This window comes from Argentina anserina, chromosome 4 (genome assembly GCF_933775445.1).
Source record: "Argentina anserina chromosome 4, drPotAnse1.1, whole genome shotgun sequence".
Lineage (NCBI taxonomy): Eukaryota > Viridiplantae > Streptophyta > Magnoliopsida > Rosales > Rosaceae > Argentina > Argentina anserina.
Window position 1 is genome coordinate 19,386,278 of NC_065875.1, and position 20,444 is coordinate 19,406,721.

The 20,444-nt window shown below is 38.7% G+C and overlaps 6 protein-coding genes across 9 annotated transcripts; 2 read left to right on the forward strand and 4 right to left on the reverse strand.

Annotated features, from left to right (window-relative positions):
• The first annotated feature begins 64 nt into the window (after window positions 1-64).
• LOC126790558 (obtusifoliol 14-alpha demethylase) lies at window positions 65-2,871 on the forward strand. Of its 3 annotated transcripts, none has more exons than XM_050516847.1 (3): window positions 65-197; window positions 471-964; window positions 1,673-2,871. In XM_050516847.1, the coding sequence occupies exons 2-3, from the start codon at window positions 500-502 to the stop codon at window positions 2,669-2,671; spliced, it is 1,464 nt and encodes a 487-aa protein (XP_050372804.1). In that variant the 5' UTR covers window positions 65-197; window positions 471-499; the 3' UTR covers window positions 2,672-2,871. The 3 variants fall into 3 exon arrangements, with proteins under 3 accessions (XP_050372804.1, XP_050372805.1, XP_050372803.1); XM_050516848.1 differs by having other exon boundaries at window positions 115-394; XM_050516846.1 differs by having other exon boundaries at window positions 115-303.
• A 121-nt stretch (window positions 2,872-2,992) lies between these two features.
• LOC126790559 (peptidyl-prolyl cis-trans isomerase FKBP19, chloroplastic) lies at window positions 2,993-5,253 on the reverse strand. Of its 2 annotated transcripts, none has more exons than XM_050516850.1 (9): window positions 5,056-5,253; window positions 4,829-4,939; window positions 4,646-4,731; window positions 4,507-4,557; window positions 4,121-4,201; window positions 3,994-4,038; window positions 3,650-3,705; window positions 3,447-3,522; window positions 2,993-3,368 (listed from the first exon to the last, which is right to left on the reverse strand). In XM_050516850.1, exons 1-9 carry the CDS (start codon window positions 5,183-5,185, stop codon window positions 3,273-3,275), a joined length of 732 nt encoding a protein of 243 aa, XP_050372807.1. In that variant the 5' UTR covers window positions 5,186-5,253; the 3' UTR covers window positions 2,993-3,272. The 2 variants fall into 2 exon arrangements, with proteins under 2 accessions (XP_050372807.1, XP_050372806.1); XM_050516849.1 differs by having other exon boundaries at window positions 4,829-4,945.
• A 754-nt stretch (window positions 5,254-6,007) lies between these two features.
• Window positions 6,008-8,248, reverse strand: LOC126792838 (lignin-forming anionic peroxidase-like). The gene is made up of 4 exons (XM_050519316.1): window positions 8,219-8,248; window positions 6,948-7,166; window positions 6,648-6,839; window positions 6,008-6,568 (listed from the first exon to the last, which is right to left on the reverse strand). The coding sequence occupies exons 1-4, from the start codon at window positions 8,246-8,248 to the stop codon at window positions 6,008-6,010; spliced, it is 1,002 nt and encodes a 333-aa protein (XP_050375273.1).
• Window positions 8,249-8,258: 10 nt separating this feature from the next.
• On the reverse strand, window positions 8,259-11,604 carry LOC126792837 (uncharacterized). The gene is made up of 7 exons (XM_050519315.1): window positions 11,308-11,604; window positions 10,982-11,153; window positions 10,735-10,784; window positions 9,937-10,237; window positions 9,496-9,684; window positions 9,044-9,226; window positions 8,259-8,918 (listed from the first exon to the last, which is right to left on the reverse strand). The coding sequence occupies exons 1-7, from the start codon at window positions 11,490-11,492 to the stop codon at window positions 8,673-8,675; spliced, it is 1,326 nt and encodes a 441-aa protein (XP_050375272.1). The 5' UTR covers window positions 11,493-11,604; the 3' UTR covers window positions 8,259-8,672.
• Window positions 11,605-13,810: 2,206 nt separating this feature from the next.
• LOC126791159 (probable beta-1,4-xylosyltransferase IRX10) lies at window positions 13,811-16,366 on the reverse strand. The gene is made up of 4 exons (XM_050517569.1): window positions 16,234-16,366; window positions 15,467-15,855; window positions 14,709-14,950; window positions 13,811-14,513 (listed from the first exon to the last, which is right to left on the reverse strand). Exons 1-4 carry the CDS (start codon window positions 16,328-16,330, stop codon window positions 14,000-14,002), a joined length of 1,242 nt encoding a protein of 413 aa, XP_050373526.1. The 5' UTR covers window positions 16,331-16,366; the 3' UTR covers window positions 13,811-13,999.
• Window positions 16,367-17,589: 1,223 nt separating this feature from the next.
• Window positions 17,590-20,332, forward strand: LOC126791056 (uncharacterized). The gene is made up of 6 exons (XM_050517453.1): window positions 17,590-18,018; window positions 18,450-18,702; window positions 18,851-18,887; window positions 19,122-19,227; window positions 19,343-19,453; window positions 19,880-20,332. The coding sequence occupies exons 1-6, from the start codon at window positions 17,872-17,874 to the stop codon at window positions 19,994-19,996; spliced, it is 771 nt and encodes a 256-aa protein (XP_050373410.1). The 5' UTR covers window positions 17,590-17,871; the 3' UTR covers window positions 19,997-20,332.
• The last annotated feature ends 112 nt before the right edge of the window (window positions 20,333-20,444 follow it).

Below are 20,444 nucleotides of genomic sequence, written 5' to 3' on the forward strand. Positions count from 1 at the left end.
GCTAAGCCAAGGTTGGGACTGGATTAGCCTCTGCTTAATCTCACGGCTCGGCTCTGATCACACCCCTTTAAATAGCCACACTGATAGGGATTAGCTTAAACTCCCCACACTCGACTACTACCACTACTACTTGGCCTTTTCAGCTTTTGACTACTCCCTATCTCATAGTTCTCTCCTCCTATCTTTTCTCTAATCTGGTACGCACAAATCTAACCTAATACTAGTCTTATTTTCCTCACTGCATTGTCTCTCTACTTGTCTCATCTCTCATCCTCATTGTTCTCAATTCCCGTCAGAATCGAGGTTCCTCTTCAATTCCCCACTACCCAATTGCTTATATTTGCTTAATCTTAGATCTCATACCCAAAGTTTCAATCTTTTTATCACTTTTAAAGTTAAGTTTCAATACTTTGCTCAAAGTTTCAGACTTTATATTCAAAAGGTCACTGAATTTTGTGTGGATTTTGCAGACAGGTCCCTGAAGTTGGACCGGTTCACAATGGATGTGGATACCAAGCTTCTAGATGGGGCTATGCCAATTGTGGCAACTCTGGTATTGGCTGTTCTTATCGGAGTTATCATAATCCGGCGCCGATCTGGACACCGGCTTCCTCCAACAGTAAAGGGCGTGCCTTTGATTGGTGGCTTGATTAGGTTCTTGAAAGGTCCCATTGTGATGATTAGAGAGGAGTACCCTAAGCTTGGGAGTGTGTTCACATTGAACTTGTTTCATAAGAAGATTACGTTCTTGATTGGTCCTGAGGTTTCTGCGCACTTTTTTAAGGCGCCGGAGTCTGATCTTAGCCAGCAGGAGGTGTATCAGTTCAATGTGCCCACTTTCGGACCCGGAGTTGTGTTTGATGTGGATTATACTGTGAGGCAGGAGCAGTTTAGGTTCTTTACGGAGGCGCTGAGGGTGAATAAGCTTAAGGGATATGTGGATCAGATGGTTACGGAAGCAGAGGTACATTTCGGTACTAATGTTGGATCTTTGATTTGTTTATCATTGCATTCTGCATCGTTTGTTTGATCTTTCGTTGATGTGTTTAGTAACTTGTATATGTGTGTGCTTAGGAAGAGGATGACTAGGAGAGTACCAGTTTGATCGAGTCTTGGTCAATGTTTGAGAAGGAGAATCACTTGTCAGTCTGTGCAAATTATGAGTCGAATGAGTGGTTGTTGCTTTTGTGAGAGAGACATTAGAAATCATTACAGACTATTAAATGCAAGCAATTGAGTAGCCCTTAAGGCTGGTGCTTTTAGTTGTTTTGCCCCAATAAATTAATAAATCAGTGCATATATTCATGAGTAAAAAGGAAGACAAAATGCAGCATGTGTATTAAGGTTTTTCTGCATTGAGATAAGTAACCATGTAGAATTTTCTAATATGGTAACTGATTTCATTAATCCCTCCCCTCACTCAGAATACATGCCACTATTTACTCTTTTTTTAACAGTCAGAATGACAGTTATCTATCCCCAAGCATCAAATAGATGCACAGAACTACCTACTCTTACTAAGATTCAGTAAAAGCACTCACTCCAATCGGCTTGCATTTGGTTCAGTAAAGAGACTTCGAGACTTTGAACTTTGAAGTTGTGCATGGTATCTGGTGGCAGAATACTTGTACATGTGAAGGATTAACTGATGTATTTTTACTGTACTGGACAGGATTACTTTTCCAAGTGGGGAGACAGTGGAGAGGTGGACTTGAAGTATGAGCTCGAGCATCTGATTATCCTGACAGCCAGTAGATGCCTCTTGGGTCGTGAAGTTCGTGATAAACTCTTTGATGATGTTTCATCATTGTTCCATGAACTTGACAATGGCATGCTTCCAATTAGTGTCATTGCTCCATACCTGCCCATCCCAGCTCACCGCCGCCGTGACCAGGCACGCAAGAAGCTTAAAGAAATCTTTGGAAACATCATAAACTCCCGCAGAAGTGCTAAGGTGTCTGAGAATGACATGTTGCAATATTTCATCGAGTCTAGGTACAAAAACGGCCGAAAAACAACTGATTCTGAGATCACTGGCTTGCTCATTGCTGCTCTCTTTGCTGGGCAACATACAAGTTCTATCACTTCCACTTGGACTGGGGCTTATCTCCTCCAGAACAAACAGTACCTATCTGCTGTGTCAGAGGAGCAGAAAAAGCTTATGGCTAAGCATGGGAAGAAGATTGATCATGATATATTGTCCGAGATGGACACACTGTATCGTTGCATCAAGGAAGCTCTGAGACTGCACCCTCCACTGATCATGTTGCTACGACACTCGCATAGTGATTTCAGCGTACAAACTCGTGATGGGAAAGAATATGACATTCCGAAGGGACATATAGTTGCCACATCACCAGCTTTTGCCAACCGACTTCCTCATATCTTCACGAACCCAGACAGCTATGATCCTGATAGATTTTCTGTTGGAAGAGAGGAAGACAAGGCCGCAGGGGCCTTCTCATATATCTCATTCGGAGGTGGCAGGCATGGATGTCTCGGAGAGCCTTTTGCATACCTGCAGATAAAGGCTATATGGAGCCATTTGCTGAGAAATTTTGAGTTGGAGCTGATTTCACCTTTTCCGGAGACTGATTGGAATGCCATGGTTGTTGGTGTGAAAGGAGAGGTGATGGTCCGGTACAAGCGAAGGGAGCTTTCAGCTAATTAATGGCAACAGCCATTTGGTGGTTGCCATGGTTAAACTTATGTTTTTTGTTAGGATGTTTTTGGTCCTTCGTGTGTGTTGATTTTTTCCCTCCTTTTCCGATTAACTGTTGGTGTTGTCTTGCTCTCTTTTATTGGATTGTGGAACCTGTTTTATTAGTTGGTCGAATTTGATGATAAATGTTGTAGCTGTAACTTTCTGGATGGTTGTTTGTAGTGAAAATATTATGCTACCTGTATAGAAGTAATGCATTCATCGGCCAGTCGTTATAGCTCAGTGTTACAACTTGCAAGTGTAATCTTTGACTATACAAATGTGGTGCAAAAAGTAGTGTATATTACATCTGAAAGATGACGCAGGTAGGTACTAGGCAATACTAGACAGTTTCTTCATTCTCATTATTCATGGGATATTTACCACCACTGACGAGTTTCCAGTTCAAGCAATTGAAAAAGTAACGAGCTTGGTTGGCTTCATAGAAAAAGAGCTCTATGCTTGTCTAGTTTCAACAATCCAGCTTCTGAAGCTAATTGATTAGTATCACTCAGCATTCCCGAAGAGAATAAGGTACTCTTGATAGATAAGATCTTGAATTGATATGAAATCAATTTGGTATGATCTTAATCAGCTCGATATCAAACAGAAGAGTCTTGTCTATTAGCCCTTGGTTCCCCAGCACAAAATCCAAGGCTCGTTGGCCCTAAGAAATATCAGAATCGCACTTTCATAAGAATTAGCATAATGCATACAAGAATCACCAAAAGAACACAAAAATTACCGAAAATGTATTTGGTTTTGGGCCGCTCTTGTTGTAGTCATTGTCCGGATATCCCAATTCTGGAGGCACTATAATCCTGCATCACTGTGAGCTAGAATGTGAAATTTGCATAAAATGTGTGACAAACTCTACTTGCATTGAATCCAACAGCTTGAAATTTTCCTAAGAAAATGCTATAAGCAACAGAAAGCAAGATGCAGCACCTTCTAACGCCACCAATAGACATGCCTGTAATAGCTTCCTCAAAAGCCGGTATCACCTGAAGATTTAAGAAATGCACAGCCATTACAGTTGCTGATTGAACAGTAAGTAATAGCATATTGACACAGCAAAGAGCAATTCCAGTACGGTGCAATAGTTTCTCATTATTATCCCAATTAGATCCTAATCTACACTGTTAAAAATTAATCAATGCCTCCTGAATTTTTATAGATTTTAGAGGACAAAAGAAACACCAACAATTTAGAAGCACAGACAACAACCATAAAAAAAAAATTAACTGCAATTATCAAAATCTGTTGTTTCAGTTGTGTCACGGGTTTCTCACCTCTTGAGATCCTACTCTGAATTTGAAAAAAGCCTTGTCATCACCCTGCATTCATGAAACAAAACTATGAAATGAGCTTGTGCAACACCATCTAAGTCCCCAGAAACAGATCAGAAATAATCCATACCTCAAATGAACCACCTTTTGTCTTATTTCGAGCTTCAAATATGCGACCATAGTATCCAATAGTATAACCATCCCAATCAACCTAAAATGCACCCAAAGATCACAGATCACAGATCACATCAATACAACTTTAAGACAAATCAATAGCATCAAAAAATGGCAAGGGTCCATGAATATCTGTTGAAAGCTTCATGCTTTGCCAATAAAAACAAAAAGGCAAAATATCCAACAACCTCTTCTCCTAGAGGTTCCTGACTTCTAATCTTGAGTTCAACTGATGGAAGCTAGCCGATAGCCTAAAATCACCCTAATTGCAAACAAATGCCTTGTAATGTCAACCTAAAGACTCAACTAATCAAGCATTCACTCAAGCAATGGGTGGCTTACCACTACTGTATCCCCAACTTTAGGCTTGGGGCCATTTCCTGCTCGCAAGTCCTGCATTATTGATGAACACACATAGATAAACAAAGTAGCAGAAACTTCGAAACTAACAAAAAGGTTATGATCTTCAAGAACATAAAACCTTATACTGAAGACCTGATTCAGTTTCCGTATAATCCGGATAGCTCATCTTCGATTTTCCGTAGTCCTTGCCCCTAAGTGCCGGCACTGTAAGCAATAGTGCAAACATATTACACAACTACTGCAAGCAATCTAAGATCTTGAAACACAGAAAGACAAACATGATAGAAAAAAATTGACTCACTGTCTGCAAATTGAGCCGCCAAGGCTACATTTTTATTACAGACAGCTGCAGCCACAAGCCCCATCGATGAAAACAGAATCTTTCTTCGGTCAACAACATTGCTGCTTCCACCTATACCTATCAAACAGTTGAAGGCGTTTTCAATCTCATTGGTGATGAACCAAATGTATATATATGAGAATATACAAAGTAAGTATCCAACTGTATTAGCCAGCTGAATTACTAACCGCCTGCAGCTGAATCAGAGGCTTCCAGAGAAAGAAGAGACTGGGGTCCGCGCCGAACCGGGGTGCGAGATTTTCCGGCAGATGAGGTTAGGGGTCGGTGTGGAGATCCAATGGGTGAGATTGAAGCCATTTGTGTAGGTAGGGGAAGAGAGAAGTGGGGTGTGACTGGAAATGTGTTTCGCGGGAAGATAACGGCCTCAACTTGTCAACCCAAACAAACTCGAACCTTCTTTTCCTTTTTTCTTTTTTTCCTTTTATCATCTTCCCTTTTTCTTGAGTTCCATTTATTTGCGGCACATATAAAACGCTTTCAATAGTGCATTACAACTTTACAAGGTTACAACACAGGGTTACAGGGCCACTTCAATAGTTTCGGACTTTTGAGGTTTAAATTTAGGTTGGAGAACACACTTACTAGACATGAACCACTAAGCTATTTGTAGTGGTTTATGTCGTTCCATTTTAAGAATCCTAACTAAATTTTACCCAATTTTTTCACAAAGTGCCAACCTTTCCGAAGAGTAAGTCCTTACCATAACTCTCATCCTCAGGTTCAACCTTGTGCTTTAGTATGACACATTGCACTAGAGTCCTACAAACTTCGATTCTTTAAGCATGTCACTTGTTATCCATATTGTACTCACTACTCATTTCATCTTGAAAATAAATGTTATTCGAAAATCAAATTCCATCTGTAAAATTAATTCCATTTTTGTAATGAAGTAAAGTTCATTAACACCAGCCCTTTATTTCACAAAAAAAAAATTATGCGACATTACTGACATAAGTATGACTTGACCACAACAGGATTTGGAAGAACGTATTTCATTTCTGTTTCTCACACGATCTATGGATTTATTGTATGAAATACAGTATAATGATACAATGGAACAATAGAACAAGTTATATTTTTGTTGCTTTGTTATTGACGTGGATAGTGAAGACTCAGTGTTTAGTTAAGAGCACTACAAATCCTTCTTATCTGTTTATTTGAGCCGGTGAGAGGGTTAATGTCTCCCATTTTGATCATGGCGGTCGCAAAATCAGCCTTGAACTGTGCAGGTTTGAAGCTATACTCTAAAACAATGCTGTCAGTGGATCCTCCACTAAAGAGAACTTGATCAGAGGCAAGAAGACCCTTCTTCTCGATCAAGTTCTCGAAGTAGTAGTTGTCCAACTTATTGGGTGTCACCAAATCAAGTGCTGCCAAATTTGCATCACCAACATTAGCTGCAGCTGGACAACTGCGTGCGCGAGTACGAGCAAAGTTTGCATCAATGTCACTGGTCGTGTTGTAGATTCTTCCCCGGAATGTGACACACCGAGCTTGTCCGATTGAATGTGCTCCCGACAGCGCAACCAAGTCTCTGGCATTGAGCCCTAGAGCAGAAAATCTGTTAGTAAGGCTTTCGAGGCTGTCTAAGAAACTGGGAAGCGAGCTTTCAGCTAGGGTTTTGCTTGCTGTGGTCGAATCCCTTCTTCCAAGCTTCACCGTCCATTTTGGACCTCCAACCTATATGCATACACATTATCAGAATTAAGCTAGAAGTTGATTAGAAAAAAATGGCAAAGGAAATGAATAAAGTACTCACAGCAACTGAAGCAACCCTAGCAGCCACTGCGACGATATCTGCACAAGAAACTACACCAGGGCATAGTTTCTCCAATGCAGACTTGGCATTATCTATGACTTCATATCCTCTCACAGAGTTCAGATTAGGCAGTGCGCTCTTTTCGCCTGTGATAGAATCAGTATCATCAAGTAGGATTGATGCATCACAACCCTGCAAACACACAAATACTGCACCGTAAGTTATACTTCAAACGTTCAAAATTCAAATGATGGACATTAACAGTTTAACACCCAGTTCGTTATAGTTGTATTCTAGCACCTGAACAAAGCAGTCATGGAAATGCAGGCGTACCAGGGAGGCTGCCATCCGGCGTTCGGCTACCACTGCTTTTCTTACGGATTTTCTGATGGTAGCGAGAGCACTCGGACAAGTTTTGTCATAAAATGTCGATGATAGTGGAGTTGAGCTTGATGTGCTCATGAGGGCAAGCAACAACAGCAGTGCAACTGAGGCAACATTTGCATTTGAGCTAAAAGACTTCATCAATGAATTTGTACGCTGAAGCTAGAGTATGGTCTGCAATCTAAACTTAGTAACTCTACACTAGTTAATATTCTAGCCAAACATACGAGTAGGGTATGAATAACCGGCCAGTAAATTAAGTGAATCAATCAAGTACCGTGCTGATGCCTCATTTTGCCAAGTTTGCTTAATCATGGAATGTGCAGCATGGTCTTATTACACGAGGGATGTCAATCTCGACCAATGTACTGGGTCGAAATCATTATTCTTACTTTGTTAAGTTATCGGTAGAGTATAAACAAACGGGGTTTCAAGTTTAACCTCTTCTGGAGTGAACAACGAGTTCTTTGAGTTTGGTTGGTCTTTTTTGTGTTGCTTTCTATAATTCTTTATGAAAATCTACACTTCTACGGCCATGTTCCAACTGATATCATCCTAGTCATGGACTTGCAACAACTTTTTGAGGCCTGGGGGAATTTTGAAGGTGTTATCTAAACGAAGGTTTCGATGGTTTTGATGTAAATCAGTGTATGAATATTAGGTGGAGCAACTACAATGAATTCATAGCTTGGCTTTGAAGTGTTATGGCGATGAGATGAAATCAGTGCTCATATTTGTCCAACAGTACTGCTGGATGCAGAGATTGTGAGCTTTTGAAGAAGGGTAGAGCCAGAAGGATCATTTATAACCAAACGTGGGGCTGGTGGTATCTTAGCAGGCAAAATGAAGAAATGAAATTTGTTGACCGATGGTCGAAATCACTGGTCAATTTCTTCATTTTCTTCAATGCTACTACTGTGTCCTACTACTTATGGTTGATCAAAAGCTATAGAGAAGCTTTAGAATAACCTTCTCCAATTTTCACTCTTGCTGAGCAAAGAAATCAAGGATGAGGATGCATTTCATAGGAGAATTGTGGAAGCAATAGCAGTAGTCTCATCTATTTTAACAGTTTGATTTGAACTAAGGTCACTTATTTCACCAGTGTTCATAGCTACAACGCATTTCAAATTTGGGCAAGAAAAGTAGTGAGTTATATAATCGAGTTGTCCAAGACTCCAAGTTACATTTATATGGATGTTGACACTTGACACCATGAAAATGATATCAACGAAATAACGCGATGCCACTACGTGTGACTAGGCTTTCATATTTTCTGTTTATAACAGCACTATGAAAACTAACAGCATTACATAGCAGTGAGGATTACCTAACTAGCCAGTAATTCTCCATTCCAGATAAAACATGACACAGGTTTTCACCCTCTCTGAAATCTGAATACCATCGTACATTCATGAAGAAAATTGCCCAACAATTTTAAGCATTTGAGGGTAAGGGAAGGATTAAAAGGAAACACTGCAAAACACTAATGCAAGAACAAAGTAAGGCATCTCAGACCTATGAAACTGGTATGAACTCATCAAAACATAATTATCGTCTCACAAAGCACTCGGACTTAAATTTACAGGAAGACAGAACCCCCAGCAACTTTATTGACTTGGATAAAGAAATGATCACATCTTACAGACTAACCAACTTGAGAGAATTGGCCTTCTCTTGCAGAGTATCAAGCAGGCTGTCGAAACTCTTCTTGAAAGAGTCCACTCCTTCAAGTTCGAGTTGGTCACCAACATAGCTCCAGTCAATTCCTAGATGCTGAAGTGCACTGTAGATGCCTTCAGCCTCTGATACATTGGAATCAATCGTCCTTGAAACAGTTCCATGATCAAGGAAGGCTTGCAGAGCTTGATCTGGCATGGTTGAAACCTACAAAAGGAAAGTTGGAATCAAACATTCAGCAATATTAATCAACCAATTAAGATTGAAAAGTACAATATATAATTCTGAAATTTAACTATCAAGCAATAGACATTAGGATGGGAATGACTCACCGTGTCGGGACCAATGAGAGGAGCAACATATAAAGTATCAGGGTAGGCGGGATTCTTGACACTGGTCGAGGCCCACAGCAGCCTCTGCTTCTTAGCACCCTTCTTCACTAAAGCCTCCCATCTGGGACCTGAGAATTTCTTCTGGTATAGTTGGTACGCTAAAGCGGCTTGAGCTACTGCAGCCTAAAACATTTAACTCACAGGATGAGCAGGTCTCAAACATCTAGGTTCTTTAATTAACTTAGGTCTTGACAGTGATATATGTTATGTATGTCAAACCTAAATGTAAAAACATGCAGAGTTCATCCATAAAAAAGAAAAAAAAACTAAGGTTTGATCCTATTTATGGGGATTCGTAAAAAAATCTATTCCAACAATTGAGATTGTGTGGAGATAGGATGCAGTTCATGATCTAGCATGTGCAATCGATGGTAGTACAGTCTCTGATTTACCTTTCCTCGGAGGTCAAGGGCCTCTGGAGTTCCAATCTTCTCAAGCAACTTGTCAATAAGGGTGTCAACCCTACTGACAAAGAAAGAAGCAACACTTGTGACTCTGGAAAGGTCATTTAGGCCGGAAGCCTCAAGGCCATCCAAATACGCATCAATGACCGCCTCATATCGACTGATAGAGAATATAAGCTGCACACGGGAATTAAGAGGAAGTAACAGTTATGAATCTGTATGGGTACTGGTATCTGATTTTCTAAAGGAAATATGTGAATAAAAAGTGCACAATTTTTTGGAATATAACATGACTTTATGACAACTATGGTGGAAGAAATAAATAACATTCAGAAAATTCTAAGCAAATACTCAGCAACATGATACAGAGGAGGAAAAGGGGGAGTAAAAAGGATACGGATTGAAAAAAGATGCATTAAGTTGACTTACAGTCACATTGACACTGATGCCATTTGCTATAACTTCCTTAATGGAAGGGATGCATGGGGCAGTAGCAGGAATCTTTATGTAGACATTGGGACGGGAAACAACTTTATGTAGCCATTTTGCAGCCTCCACAGTCCCTTCAGTGTCATCAGCAAGTTTGGGAGAAACTTCAACAGAAACATAGCCATCAGCAGCATCAGTTTGATCATAGATCGACTCAAAAAGCTTGGAAGCGTCTTGAATGTCCTTCACTACAAGTTCCCAGTATGCAGTTTCGATGTCTTTCCCTGACTGTACAAGTTCCCTGCAAATTTCATTAATTGAAGTTACTAACATGAAAAGAAAAAAAATGGACATCGGAATAATACTTCCAACTTAGCAATAAGATGCCGAGAACCTACAACCAGCAGATCATGCGAAAAACTAATTGGTAATAAAGTATGACCCTCTACTAGAAGAACTAAGAATGCCACTAGAGTCCAACAGATTGTTAAGATCCTAATATAAGCATGCAATCCAACTAAAGAATCTCCAAAGACAATCCCTCCCAACAAAGAAAAAAGAATAATGATATTATGATAAGCCTAGTCGGCCTTAACTCCTCTTTTTGTAACTTAGCACTGTCCGAAAAAGGACTGTTATCCCAACCTTAGGCAATCCATCACCTATACAAGTATACAACTACATCTTTCTCCAAATATTTATATTTACGTTAAATCCAAGAGACTAAACAACCGACTCTACTCCTCCAAACAAACAACATGTACACTAGGGATCAGTCTTTATTACTCAGACGAATACCTGAATTGATCATTGTAAGCATTTGAAGTTGATATTGCTTTCTGGAAAATCTGCAACCATACATTACAGAGAACTATTTAGATCAATGATTACATGAAAATTAAACAACATATTCAAGTAAGCAATTTCCAAAGATAATTTCACTTCCATCCCCACTTCCCATTCAACTTCCAAAACAACAAAACTATCATCCAAGCATGTCAGAGCTAAGTATGATTCTGAAAACAAAACAAGCGATGAAAATTACCGCTGGGTTACTTGTAACACCTCTAACACCGCTAGCAATGAGCGGAAGCAGATCTGTAACTGGTCTGCAGAGGTTATCATACCATGGACTCTGTCCTTCCTTGTCATAAAGCTCATGGAGGTAAGTCTTCTTTGTTGGGATTCCATTTCCTTCACCCTGAGCACATCTCACTCTGCCAACAAAACCATGCAACCCCAATAAGACGACCATTTACAAAACAATCAAATACCAATCCAAAAAAACACAACTTTACAAGACCACAAGCATAAAGATAACAAATTTAAGCATATGCATAATAATAACTAAGATAAAGATTGAAAGTTTACATCAGGGAGCCTCTGGAAGAAGGCTTGCTTCGTACGGAGAGCTTGGTTTTGGAGGTGAAGCTGTTGTTGGTGGAGGTGGTGGTGAGGAAGCCGATCAAGCACTTGGGGTTGGAAGCTTTGGGGTTGAAAGTGGAGGAGAGAGAAGAAGCAGGGCAGGGATTGGAGAGCTTGGAAATGGAACCCATTATTGGTATGAGATTAACAAAGTGAAGACAGAGTGAAAAGAAATGAAGGCAAATGGGGAGGGTTGGTGAGGAAGAGAAGGGATTTTGGTGTGTGCTCTTGTTATAATGCAAAATGGAAATACGATACAAACGATGAATAGACTAATTTGGGTTTGGGAAGATTGATTCTTGGTAGAGTCCAAGCGGCAGGTGAAGACAGTGACTCTTACGATGATCGGTCGATGCGAACAGTTGGTCACACTTTCGCTTTGTTTTTGGTAGCTGCGCGGTTTTCACTTCGCATGTTAGATGGATAGATGCCAACGCCTACTCATTCTGATGTCATATTCCTTGCTTAGAGAATCCAACTTAATTCTATCCGGAAAATTTTATCATAAAAACATAAGTTTCACAACCATTTTTGATGCAAAAGTACTTTCATTCAAACAAATAAAGGATTACAATCATGTTGGAACTCATGAAAAATTAGTTTTAATTTTGAGTTGTTATATGATTGAAAGAAGAAGAAGAAAGATCTATCAGGACATATATTGTTATTAGAAATTTAACATTATAATGTATAATGATCTATTATTATATATTATGCATATGCGTGTTATCGTGAAAGTAGTTTAGTATTCTTCATGCGTGTTATAAAATTTTTGTATAATAGACATCGAGAATTTTGTTTTGAAATAAACGATGAATTTTCATAAAAGGGAAAACTTCATGTAGAATTTTTTTTAAATAGACTTCCATTCATTTTGGAAATGAATAACGAACTTGAATGAAACTTTTACAAATGGAATTAAAAATGAATTGAAACAATAACCACTTGCTATTTTGAATTATGGTTGAACACCTAAATGTAAACCTCAGATTTGAAATCCTACTGTTGAATGTGACCTGTATATATGAGCAGATGGCTTATGTGTTTCAGACTTTCAGTGTTGTGTATAGCCTGATAGTTTATGTGTAGAAGGAATCTGGGTGCCAATATTATAAGCTGGAAAAGATCATGAACTTTGCAACTTATTTGATTTAATACTTGTTAACATTCATGTAAACGTTCCTATCATACTGACTCTTGAAGCAAACATGCTCTGTACGTCGACCTTGACTTGCGAAATTGCATTTGGTCACAACTTGTGTTACCTTAATTTGGACGCAAATATGAGGTAAGTGCTTTTGATTAAGATGAATACAGATATATATATTCATGTGTCAATTTAGGTGAGGAAGAAAAATACAGTTTGTTAGCAAAAACTGTTTAATCTGTTCACATATAAATGAACAATACACCGGATATAAGTATGACACAAAACCAGTTCAACTTGTCTAAAACTCTAAAAATGTTCACATCATATTCTGCAGATTCAGCATAAACCAGTCTTTAATACTGATGTGAGGTCATGTATGGCTATATTGTGAGTTGATGTAATGAAATCTTCAAGATGAGAGCAATCAGAGCATGATTAATTTGGCAAACAGTAAAATTTATTTAAGAAGACTTTCTGGTATAACAGTGCCAGTGCAAATCTGGGTTTTATTCATTGAATGTTCAAGATCATTGAAAAAGCAAAAAATTATTTAGGTCACTGATCCAACCACTAGAAATATTTACTTTATATCATCATCATTAAAATTTAGTGTAAGCTAGAGGTCAATTGGGTACCAAATTCTGGTCAAATCCTCCCTCACCTTATCATATCTTAAAAAAATTATTGTGCTTTGCATCTAGATTAGATTAGTACATGAGTGTTTTGTGCAGATCTAAGGGTGAAGCTTATTTTTTAAATCATGCATAGACAGAGGCATTGGTGACCAAGGTGGTGGTAGGTGGAATTGCACCTTGTAAGTAGGATAGTTTTTTTTTTGGTCAATTGAGTAGGATAGTTTTAATAAACACAATTTCGATCAGAAAGCCTTTTCAGAAATTAGAGAAGCCAAAAAAAAAATAATAATCAATTGGGACTTGCTTCAAATCATGGCTCATCCATTTTTATCAATTGTGTTACTATCTGACCTTTATGTTAGCTCAAGGGCTAAGTCACCTGACTGCTAGGGGGTTGCACAACCCCATCAATCTGACCCTTACAGATGACATCAAATTTAGATATGGAGTCTATTTGTTACATCAGATTTTAAACTGCATGTCATAAAGCATATCCCTGGCATCTACTATTCCATACCCAGAAACAATCTGCCTAAAAAAAGAAGCAGCTGATGGTAGTAATACAGAACTCAGCAGTAGAATAAACAAGTTTACAGTTACAGCAAATGGTAGCATATTCTCAGTTTGATAATGGGGGGCAAGACAAAAACACAGGACAAAGGTAGAAGGTATATCCAATGCATCAACTAATTCAGCAGAAAGGATTTTCTTAATGCCAACAACTCCTATACAAAAATCAGGAAGGAAGAACAAAAATTTACATATTTAGTACATTCCAACTTATATTCAATCACATTACTCAGGACTGGACATGATACAGTGCAACTCTTGCACAAATAATATACCGCTTTGATTACCAAGGTTTTAAGTCTCCCAGTGGACCTGCTGTCCAGTTCAAAATCTTTTGATCAGTCTTTAAGTAAACACTCTTGTCATGAGGTAGTTTTCGAGCTAGGCCGTTAAGTATCTGGTGGAATGCATCTCCTGGCTGTGCTGGTTGTGGGAACATCATGGCCCATTTCATTGAGGGATTTGCAAGCAATCTTTGTTTCCTTAAAATCACTTCTGGTGGAATAGAAGTGAGAATTGTGTCCAAGTTAGGGACGTCTTCCTCGGCTACAAAAACTCCAATTTCTTCCCATGGTATGGCATCAGCAAAGGGTAACACAATGTCATCAGCTATAATAACAGGAATGCAACCGAATACCACTGCTTCAACTAGCCTCGGACTCCATGGAGCCCATCCGAGAGGACACAAACAGAATATAGATCGTTGCATGTCTTCATAATAGGTTGTTGGGTGATCAGTTGAGATGTCGAAGAGAGGGTTGTTCTTGAAATTCTCCCAAACAGCTGCCCTTGCACCTCTGCCAGTCAAAAGAGACTTACAATTGAGTCAAGAAGATTAAGCATGGAGGCTAGCCAGATGCATAGGCAAACTTTCAAGTCCATGTTGTTGTCATTCCTAAAACAGCATGAATAAAACATGCTAGTTTCACATAATTTATAGAGGAAAAACGATGTTCTTTGATAATATGTCTGAAAGTTTAGTACAGACATACCTGGCATAGTAACCACCTTCAGGATCATTATTAATGTCATAAAAGAGACCACGGAAGTAGACAAAGATGGACCTCGGAGTTTCCTGAGGAATCAGGTGTGTCTGCATCTTTTGTGGTGGAGCATATGGAGGAATTGTGATTGAACCCTCTTTCAAACATACATGGTTCCGCTGTCCAAAGGTTTGAACCAATGTTGCACGCCGGAGTAATGGAAGAATTCCCCTGTCAATAGCTTTCTCCTCCTACAGAATGCCAGCAAAATATAAGTTATGGCCAGTATTAGTAACCTTTGTTAGTTTTGGGACTTCTTCAAGGTCAAGTGTAACACAAACACATTGCTCTTTCCATTGAATAAGCCTAATGTGTTGAATTTTGCATTTATATACAGTTTTAATATGGTATTGTATAAACTCTACTCCACTTTTCAGTAGTTGCAGCTAAAAGTACTGAGAGCCATTTTCATTCTTTTCCAACCATGCATTCCATATAAAATCCTTCCTTTGGAAATGGCATACTGAAGTATTGCTGACTGAATCACACCAAATGACTCGTAACAAAGCAAGCATAACACAGCTGAATCGTGCCATCATGAGAAATTTGAATAATTTTCAATTGTGTCATATTTCATATTGGATTTCGTCTCATTGAGGTTTTGTTTACTTCTCCTTAGCAGTTTGTCGACTACAAATTCATAAAAATAAGTTTCTAAACTTCATATTCTGCTTTAATTTTACCCCAAGTAAAGAAGTGAGGGTTACCTGGTAATGGAAGCAGGCTCCAAAGTCGTGGGGCACAACAAAGAAGTGATCAGCTCCCTCTGTTCGATTCCAATAAGGCCAGTTCCTAGATATGAGCTGCACTGCACTTCTCATCATCCTTGGTGATTTGAAAGGCAATGGTAAGCCAGTAGGGGTAAGATCACAAGTTGTGTATATAGGAGTGTAGAACCAATCTGCTTCATTCGGATTGTGGGTTCTAACCGCGCTGGATAAGAGGAACCTATGCATAAAGATCTCAGCAGCAAACATATGGTTGAGACATCTTGGCTCTTTTTGAAGGAGTTTCTTGTTGTATTTGCTAGGCAGCTCATATACATAAACTTTCAACCTCCCAACGGGATTATCCTCCAATACATCTCCAGCACTTCCTGCATTGCAAAAAACATACACATCAAACATGAAAAATGCTGGAGCAAATTTAAAGCCTCTCTCAAGATTCTCCATCTAAATTCCTGCTACTGCTCAAATGCTCATATATAGGGAGAAAAAATTGAAGCACTTTTTTCAATTACCTAAGAGAATATATAATCTACTAATGATCCTAGATTCATAGTTCATATGCAAGTTATCATATGAATAAGGTCATCAAAAGCCAAAAGGACTGAACCCTTCTTATTAGAGGATGCGAATTACAAGAGCACTGATTTCAATAGAAACAACTACTACATCTTACATTGGCAAATAAAGCAATAAAAAGATGTATTCTTGGAAACATAACTGAAATGAACAAAGAGAAACATACACACCTGAAATTCGCTCAGTTCTTACATTCTTATCAGCAGCAACTCCCCAAGCAAACCCATAAACACAAAGAAGAGCAAGAACACGCATTCCCATCCTCATCTTGGAGACCTGATTTGACTGAAAATCCAAATGGGCCTCCCGGATTTTATGTCAGAGAAACCGGGAAGGCAGTATATATGAACAAGGGCCATATGGTTGGGACGTCGTGTGGGGTAGTAGTTGGGGAAGCTTTCTTAGACTTCAGGTTTTTGAAAAATGAATAATAAATATTGGATTTCCGGTGAGGGCAGAGGGATTGATAGAGAAATTCAATAAGCAATTGCTTGAAGAAACAGTGAAGGTCCATTTTTTCCATAAAATGGGATTTGCAGCAAACACGTAATAAATCGTGCGTGGGTTAATGAAAGCTGCATTTGTTTTGCTAGTTGGATAACCAGTCCATTTCAAAAGCTTTTTACTCTAATGGAAGAATAATATAAGCGCCAAACTTGTTTCTGTTGCAGAAAATAGAAGGGCACCTATGACCTATGTGACTATGTCGTTGATTTCCCGCCACCAAGTCTCAGAGTTGTCCAATATGGATTTTATGCTGATGCCGCCCAAAGCCATGCACCGATACACGACTGCACGAGTGACATGTAAACTAGTTTTTCATTTCCTTTTAAAGTAGTACTAATCTCATAACTCATAAGTCATACGTGTATGATGCAAGTGTTACCCGTAAAATCTTGAGAGTAGTTGCCTGGGTTTATTTACGACCTTGGCAACCAATGCATCATCTGTAGTTCTGTACTTGAAGAAGTTCCATATGTTAAGGTAATTTACGAGAAAAGTTGGCAGTGATCAATTGACCACACTTAAAATTGATATTGTTATAATTGATTCTGAATTTCGAGGACTAAGTTGGACATGCAAAATAAAGCACATTCACTTGCTATGGCACAATACGTTGCAAAAATTCTTCTACACACGGCACTGTAACTCTGTAAGTATGGATCGTGTGGTGCAACCTGTCTTTCATATCTAATCATATGTGAGTTCATATGTGAGTGGGGAGCAGCATGCATATGTATGTATAAACATCCTCTAATCTTAACCTAAGTCCTATTATATGTAAATACAAGCGTGTTAGAAAGACATAAGGATGTTTAGCTCATCAGGAATTTGTTGAATGAAGTCAATGAACCGAGTCACACGAAGAAAAAAGCTTTTCTTCATTTGGAAGAAGGGCCCTAGGTAATTTACTCAACTCCTTTTCAGGCCCAAGGTTTTTGTGTCAGCCCAACTTTTGTTCAATCTAGAAAAGGAGAAGGAAGAGTCAACAATGGAGTTTCATCTGTTTTGGTAAATACTAGTCAATAATGTCGTTGGAGTTGGAGTTGGAGTTGGAGTTGAGGATGATTCACATTCAAGTCTTTGAAAAGCGACATTAAGATGACGACGACCCAGCTCCAGCCAGGGTCCGTTAAATTCCAAGAGTCGGCAACCCAGCTCATCCATCTTAACTCTCCCTTTTTCCTCACATGCCTGCATTTAAAGTCATCTACATCTTTCACTTTCTTCATATCTATCAATAATTTGGAGACCTGGGTTTTGTTGTAAGGAAGAAAAAGAAGTGAACTTTGATCAGAAAAGGAAGAATGGGATCAAATGAGAAAGACAGTGTGATTGGTGTGGAAGCTAATGATGGAGTGGAAGAGCAACAGAGTTTGGAAAGCAATGAGATTGAGAAAAGCAAAGTGGGTATCATGAGAGCGCTTGTGGAAAGAGAAGATCCCTCCTCCAAGGTTGGAACTTGGTTCTCTTTTTCCTGTTTTTTGGTTTGATACTTTTGTTATTGTTGACCATCTTGGACTCTTGGTGTTAGAATCGAGCAGATTAGTATTTTTGATTGCTGAATTTAGCTGATCAGTGTATCCATTGCTGCAATATTGCTTAAAGTTTAAAACTTTAACTGTGATTCAGCTGATATGGTTGATTGGTTTTAGCTCAATTTGCCAAATAGATATATAAAGTAATGGTGACTTGTCACTTGTCAGATGAACATTCATATTCATAACTATCTTATATGCAATTCATCAGTTCATTACTTAAGCGAAATCAAATTAGTGTTTGATGCAAATTCTGCATACCCAATTTACAGTAAGGACTTGGATGTATATTGATCGCCCACATTGCTGATAATTTTCCTTCTGTGTGCATTATGCCTGGTGTGCAGGAAGTGGATGATTTCATGGTCCGGAGATTTCTACGCGCTCGCGATCAAGACATTGAAAAGGCTTCTAACCTGTTCCTCAAGTACCTGAGTTGGAGGAAAGCATTTATGCCAAATGGTTCAATCTCAGAGTCAGAGATTCCAAGAGAACTAGCACATAACAAGCTGTTTATGCAAGGTGTGGACAAGAAGGGGCGCCCCATTGTTGTTGTCTATGGTGGGAGGCATAAGCACACCAAGCTAGAGGAGTTTAAACGTATGTGCCAGTAGGTCCTCTAAGAATTTCGTCTTCATAAGAAAACAGGAAATTACAGTATATGAGAGTATCAAACACTAAGACTTACATTCAGTTAGCCTTTTATATCACTTGCATTCAGCTTAACTTTGGTTCATTTCCTTTGCAGGTTTTGTAGTCTACACCCTTGAAAAGATATGTGCCAGGTAACTCGAACACTTATACAGCATTGGTAACTCACAAATCAATGTTTGTAGTTCAATCAGCTCATTATCACCACCAAAAACAGTAAAGGGGTTATTTATTTTCTAAAAATTTTGCAAGAAATTGTGTGTTTAAGTTAATATGGCTGAGATAGCGAAATTAGGTTTGAATCTGTAGCCAGTTTATCTCCTAGATAGCAGCTTGATGATATTCACCATGTTGTCTGCATCTATCAGAATGCCAGCAGGGCAGGAAAAGTTTCTGTCCATTGCAGATCTTGAAGGATGGGGATATGCCAATAGTGACGTTCGTGGATACTTAGCAGCTCTAACAATCTTACAGGTTCAATGTTGCTTGCTTTTTTTCATCAAATAGTGACTTCATTAATTGGCTTGGCAATATATAAACATTTAACCTCACTAGATAAGTACATGACGGATATTGGTATATTGGGCAGGATTGCTATCCAGAGAGGCTTGGCAAGTTATTTATCGTCCATGCACCTTACCTATTCATGACTGCTTGGAAGATGGTTTACCCTTTTATCGATGACAAAACCAAGAAAAAGGTAAAGTACTTTTTATGATGAACTACATGATCATGCCCATTCTCTTATTAAAAATGCTCTACATATGATAGGATTATAAATGCTGAAATCTAAAATTGTTAACAGACAGCCTAGGGCAGGAAAACAGTAGGTAAATCTCTCACCGGCCAAAGCAGTTCAGAGATGGTCCAGAAAGTAGGTTTATGTATTGAAAGTAGGTTTAGGAAAGACATCATGATATAGTGAATTAGTGACTATGGCATGACTTGAAACATTTTGCATCCCAGAAAGTTTTCTTTTCTGTAATTGGTTATGAGTTATCTGGAATGAACAAAGGAAGTACATAGAATTATATATATATATATATATATATACATAGTAATTCACACTATCATACTTTTTCAGCCTAGTTCAACTCATCAGGTCTTTTACCCTATATTCTTGCAGATCATTTTTGTGGAGAACAAAAAGCTGAACTCTACATTACTTGGTGATATTGATGAGAGTCAGCTGCCTGATGCATATGGAGGCAAATTGCCATTAGTTCCGATCCAAGACTGCTAACAGAATACCTTCTCGTCCAGTTCAGTTATATTGATGAAAGACGAATACATAGACGCAAATTCTCGGTAATTCTTGTGTGAAGTTCATAGACAGAGAAGTAGTTTCATTTTCTGCTTTATGTTCTACTACATGTACACGTAACCTGATAACAAATTCCACATTCTTAACCCTTTGGACAACTGCCACTTGAAAAGGGTCATATATTGTATCACCATGTTGAGTTATGGCTACGCTTGTAGGCTTACGCCTACTTGTTTCTATACCATATGAAATGCAGATTCAGACCCAAGAAACTCACTGTTTCAAGGGGGTTTTCAACTGTGTTTCAGTTCAATAAGAGCAACAATCTTTCATGTAGTAGAGAGGGTCAATGAACAGCTTTTGTTAAGGGCGCCTGGGGTTGTTTTCCAATGTAAATTTCGCTGCTTGATTACATACCTACAATCCA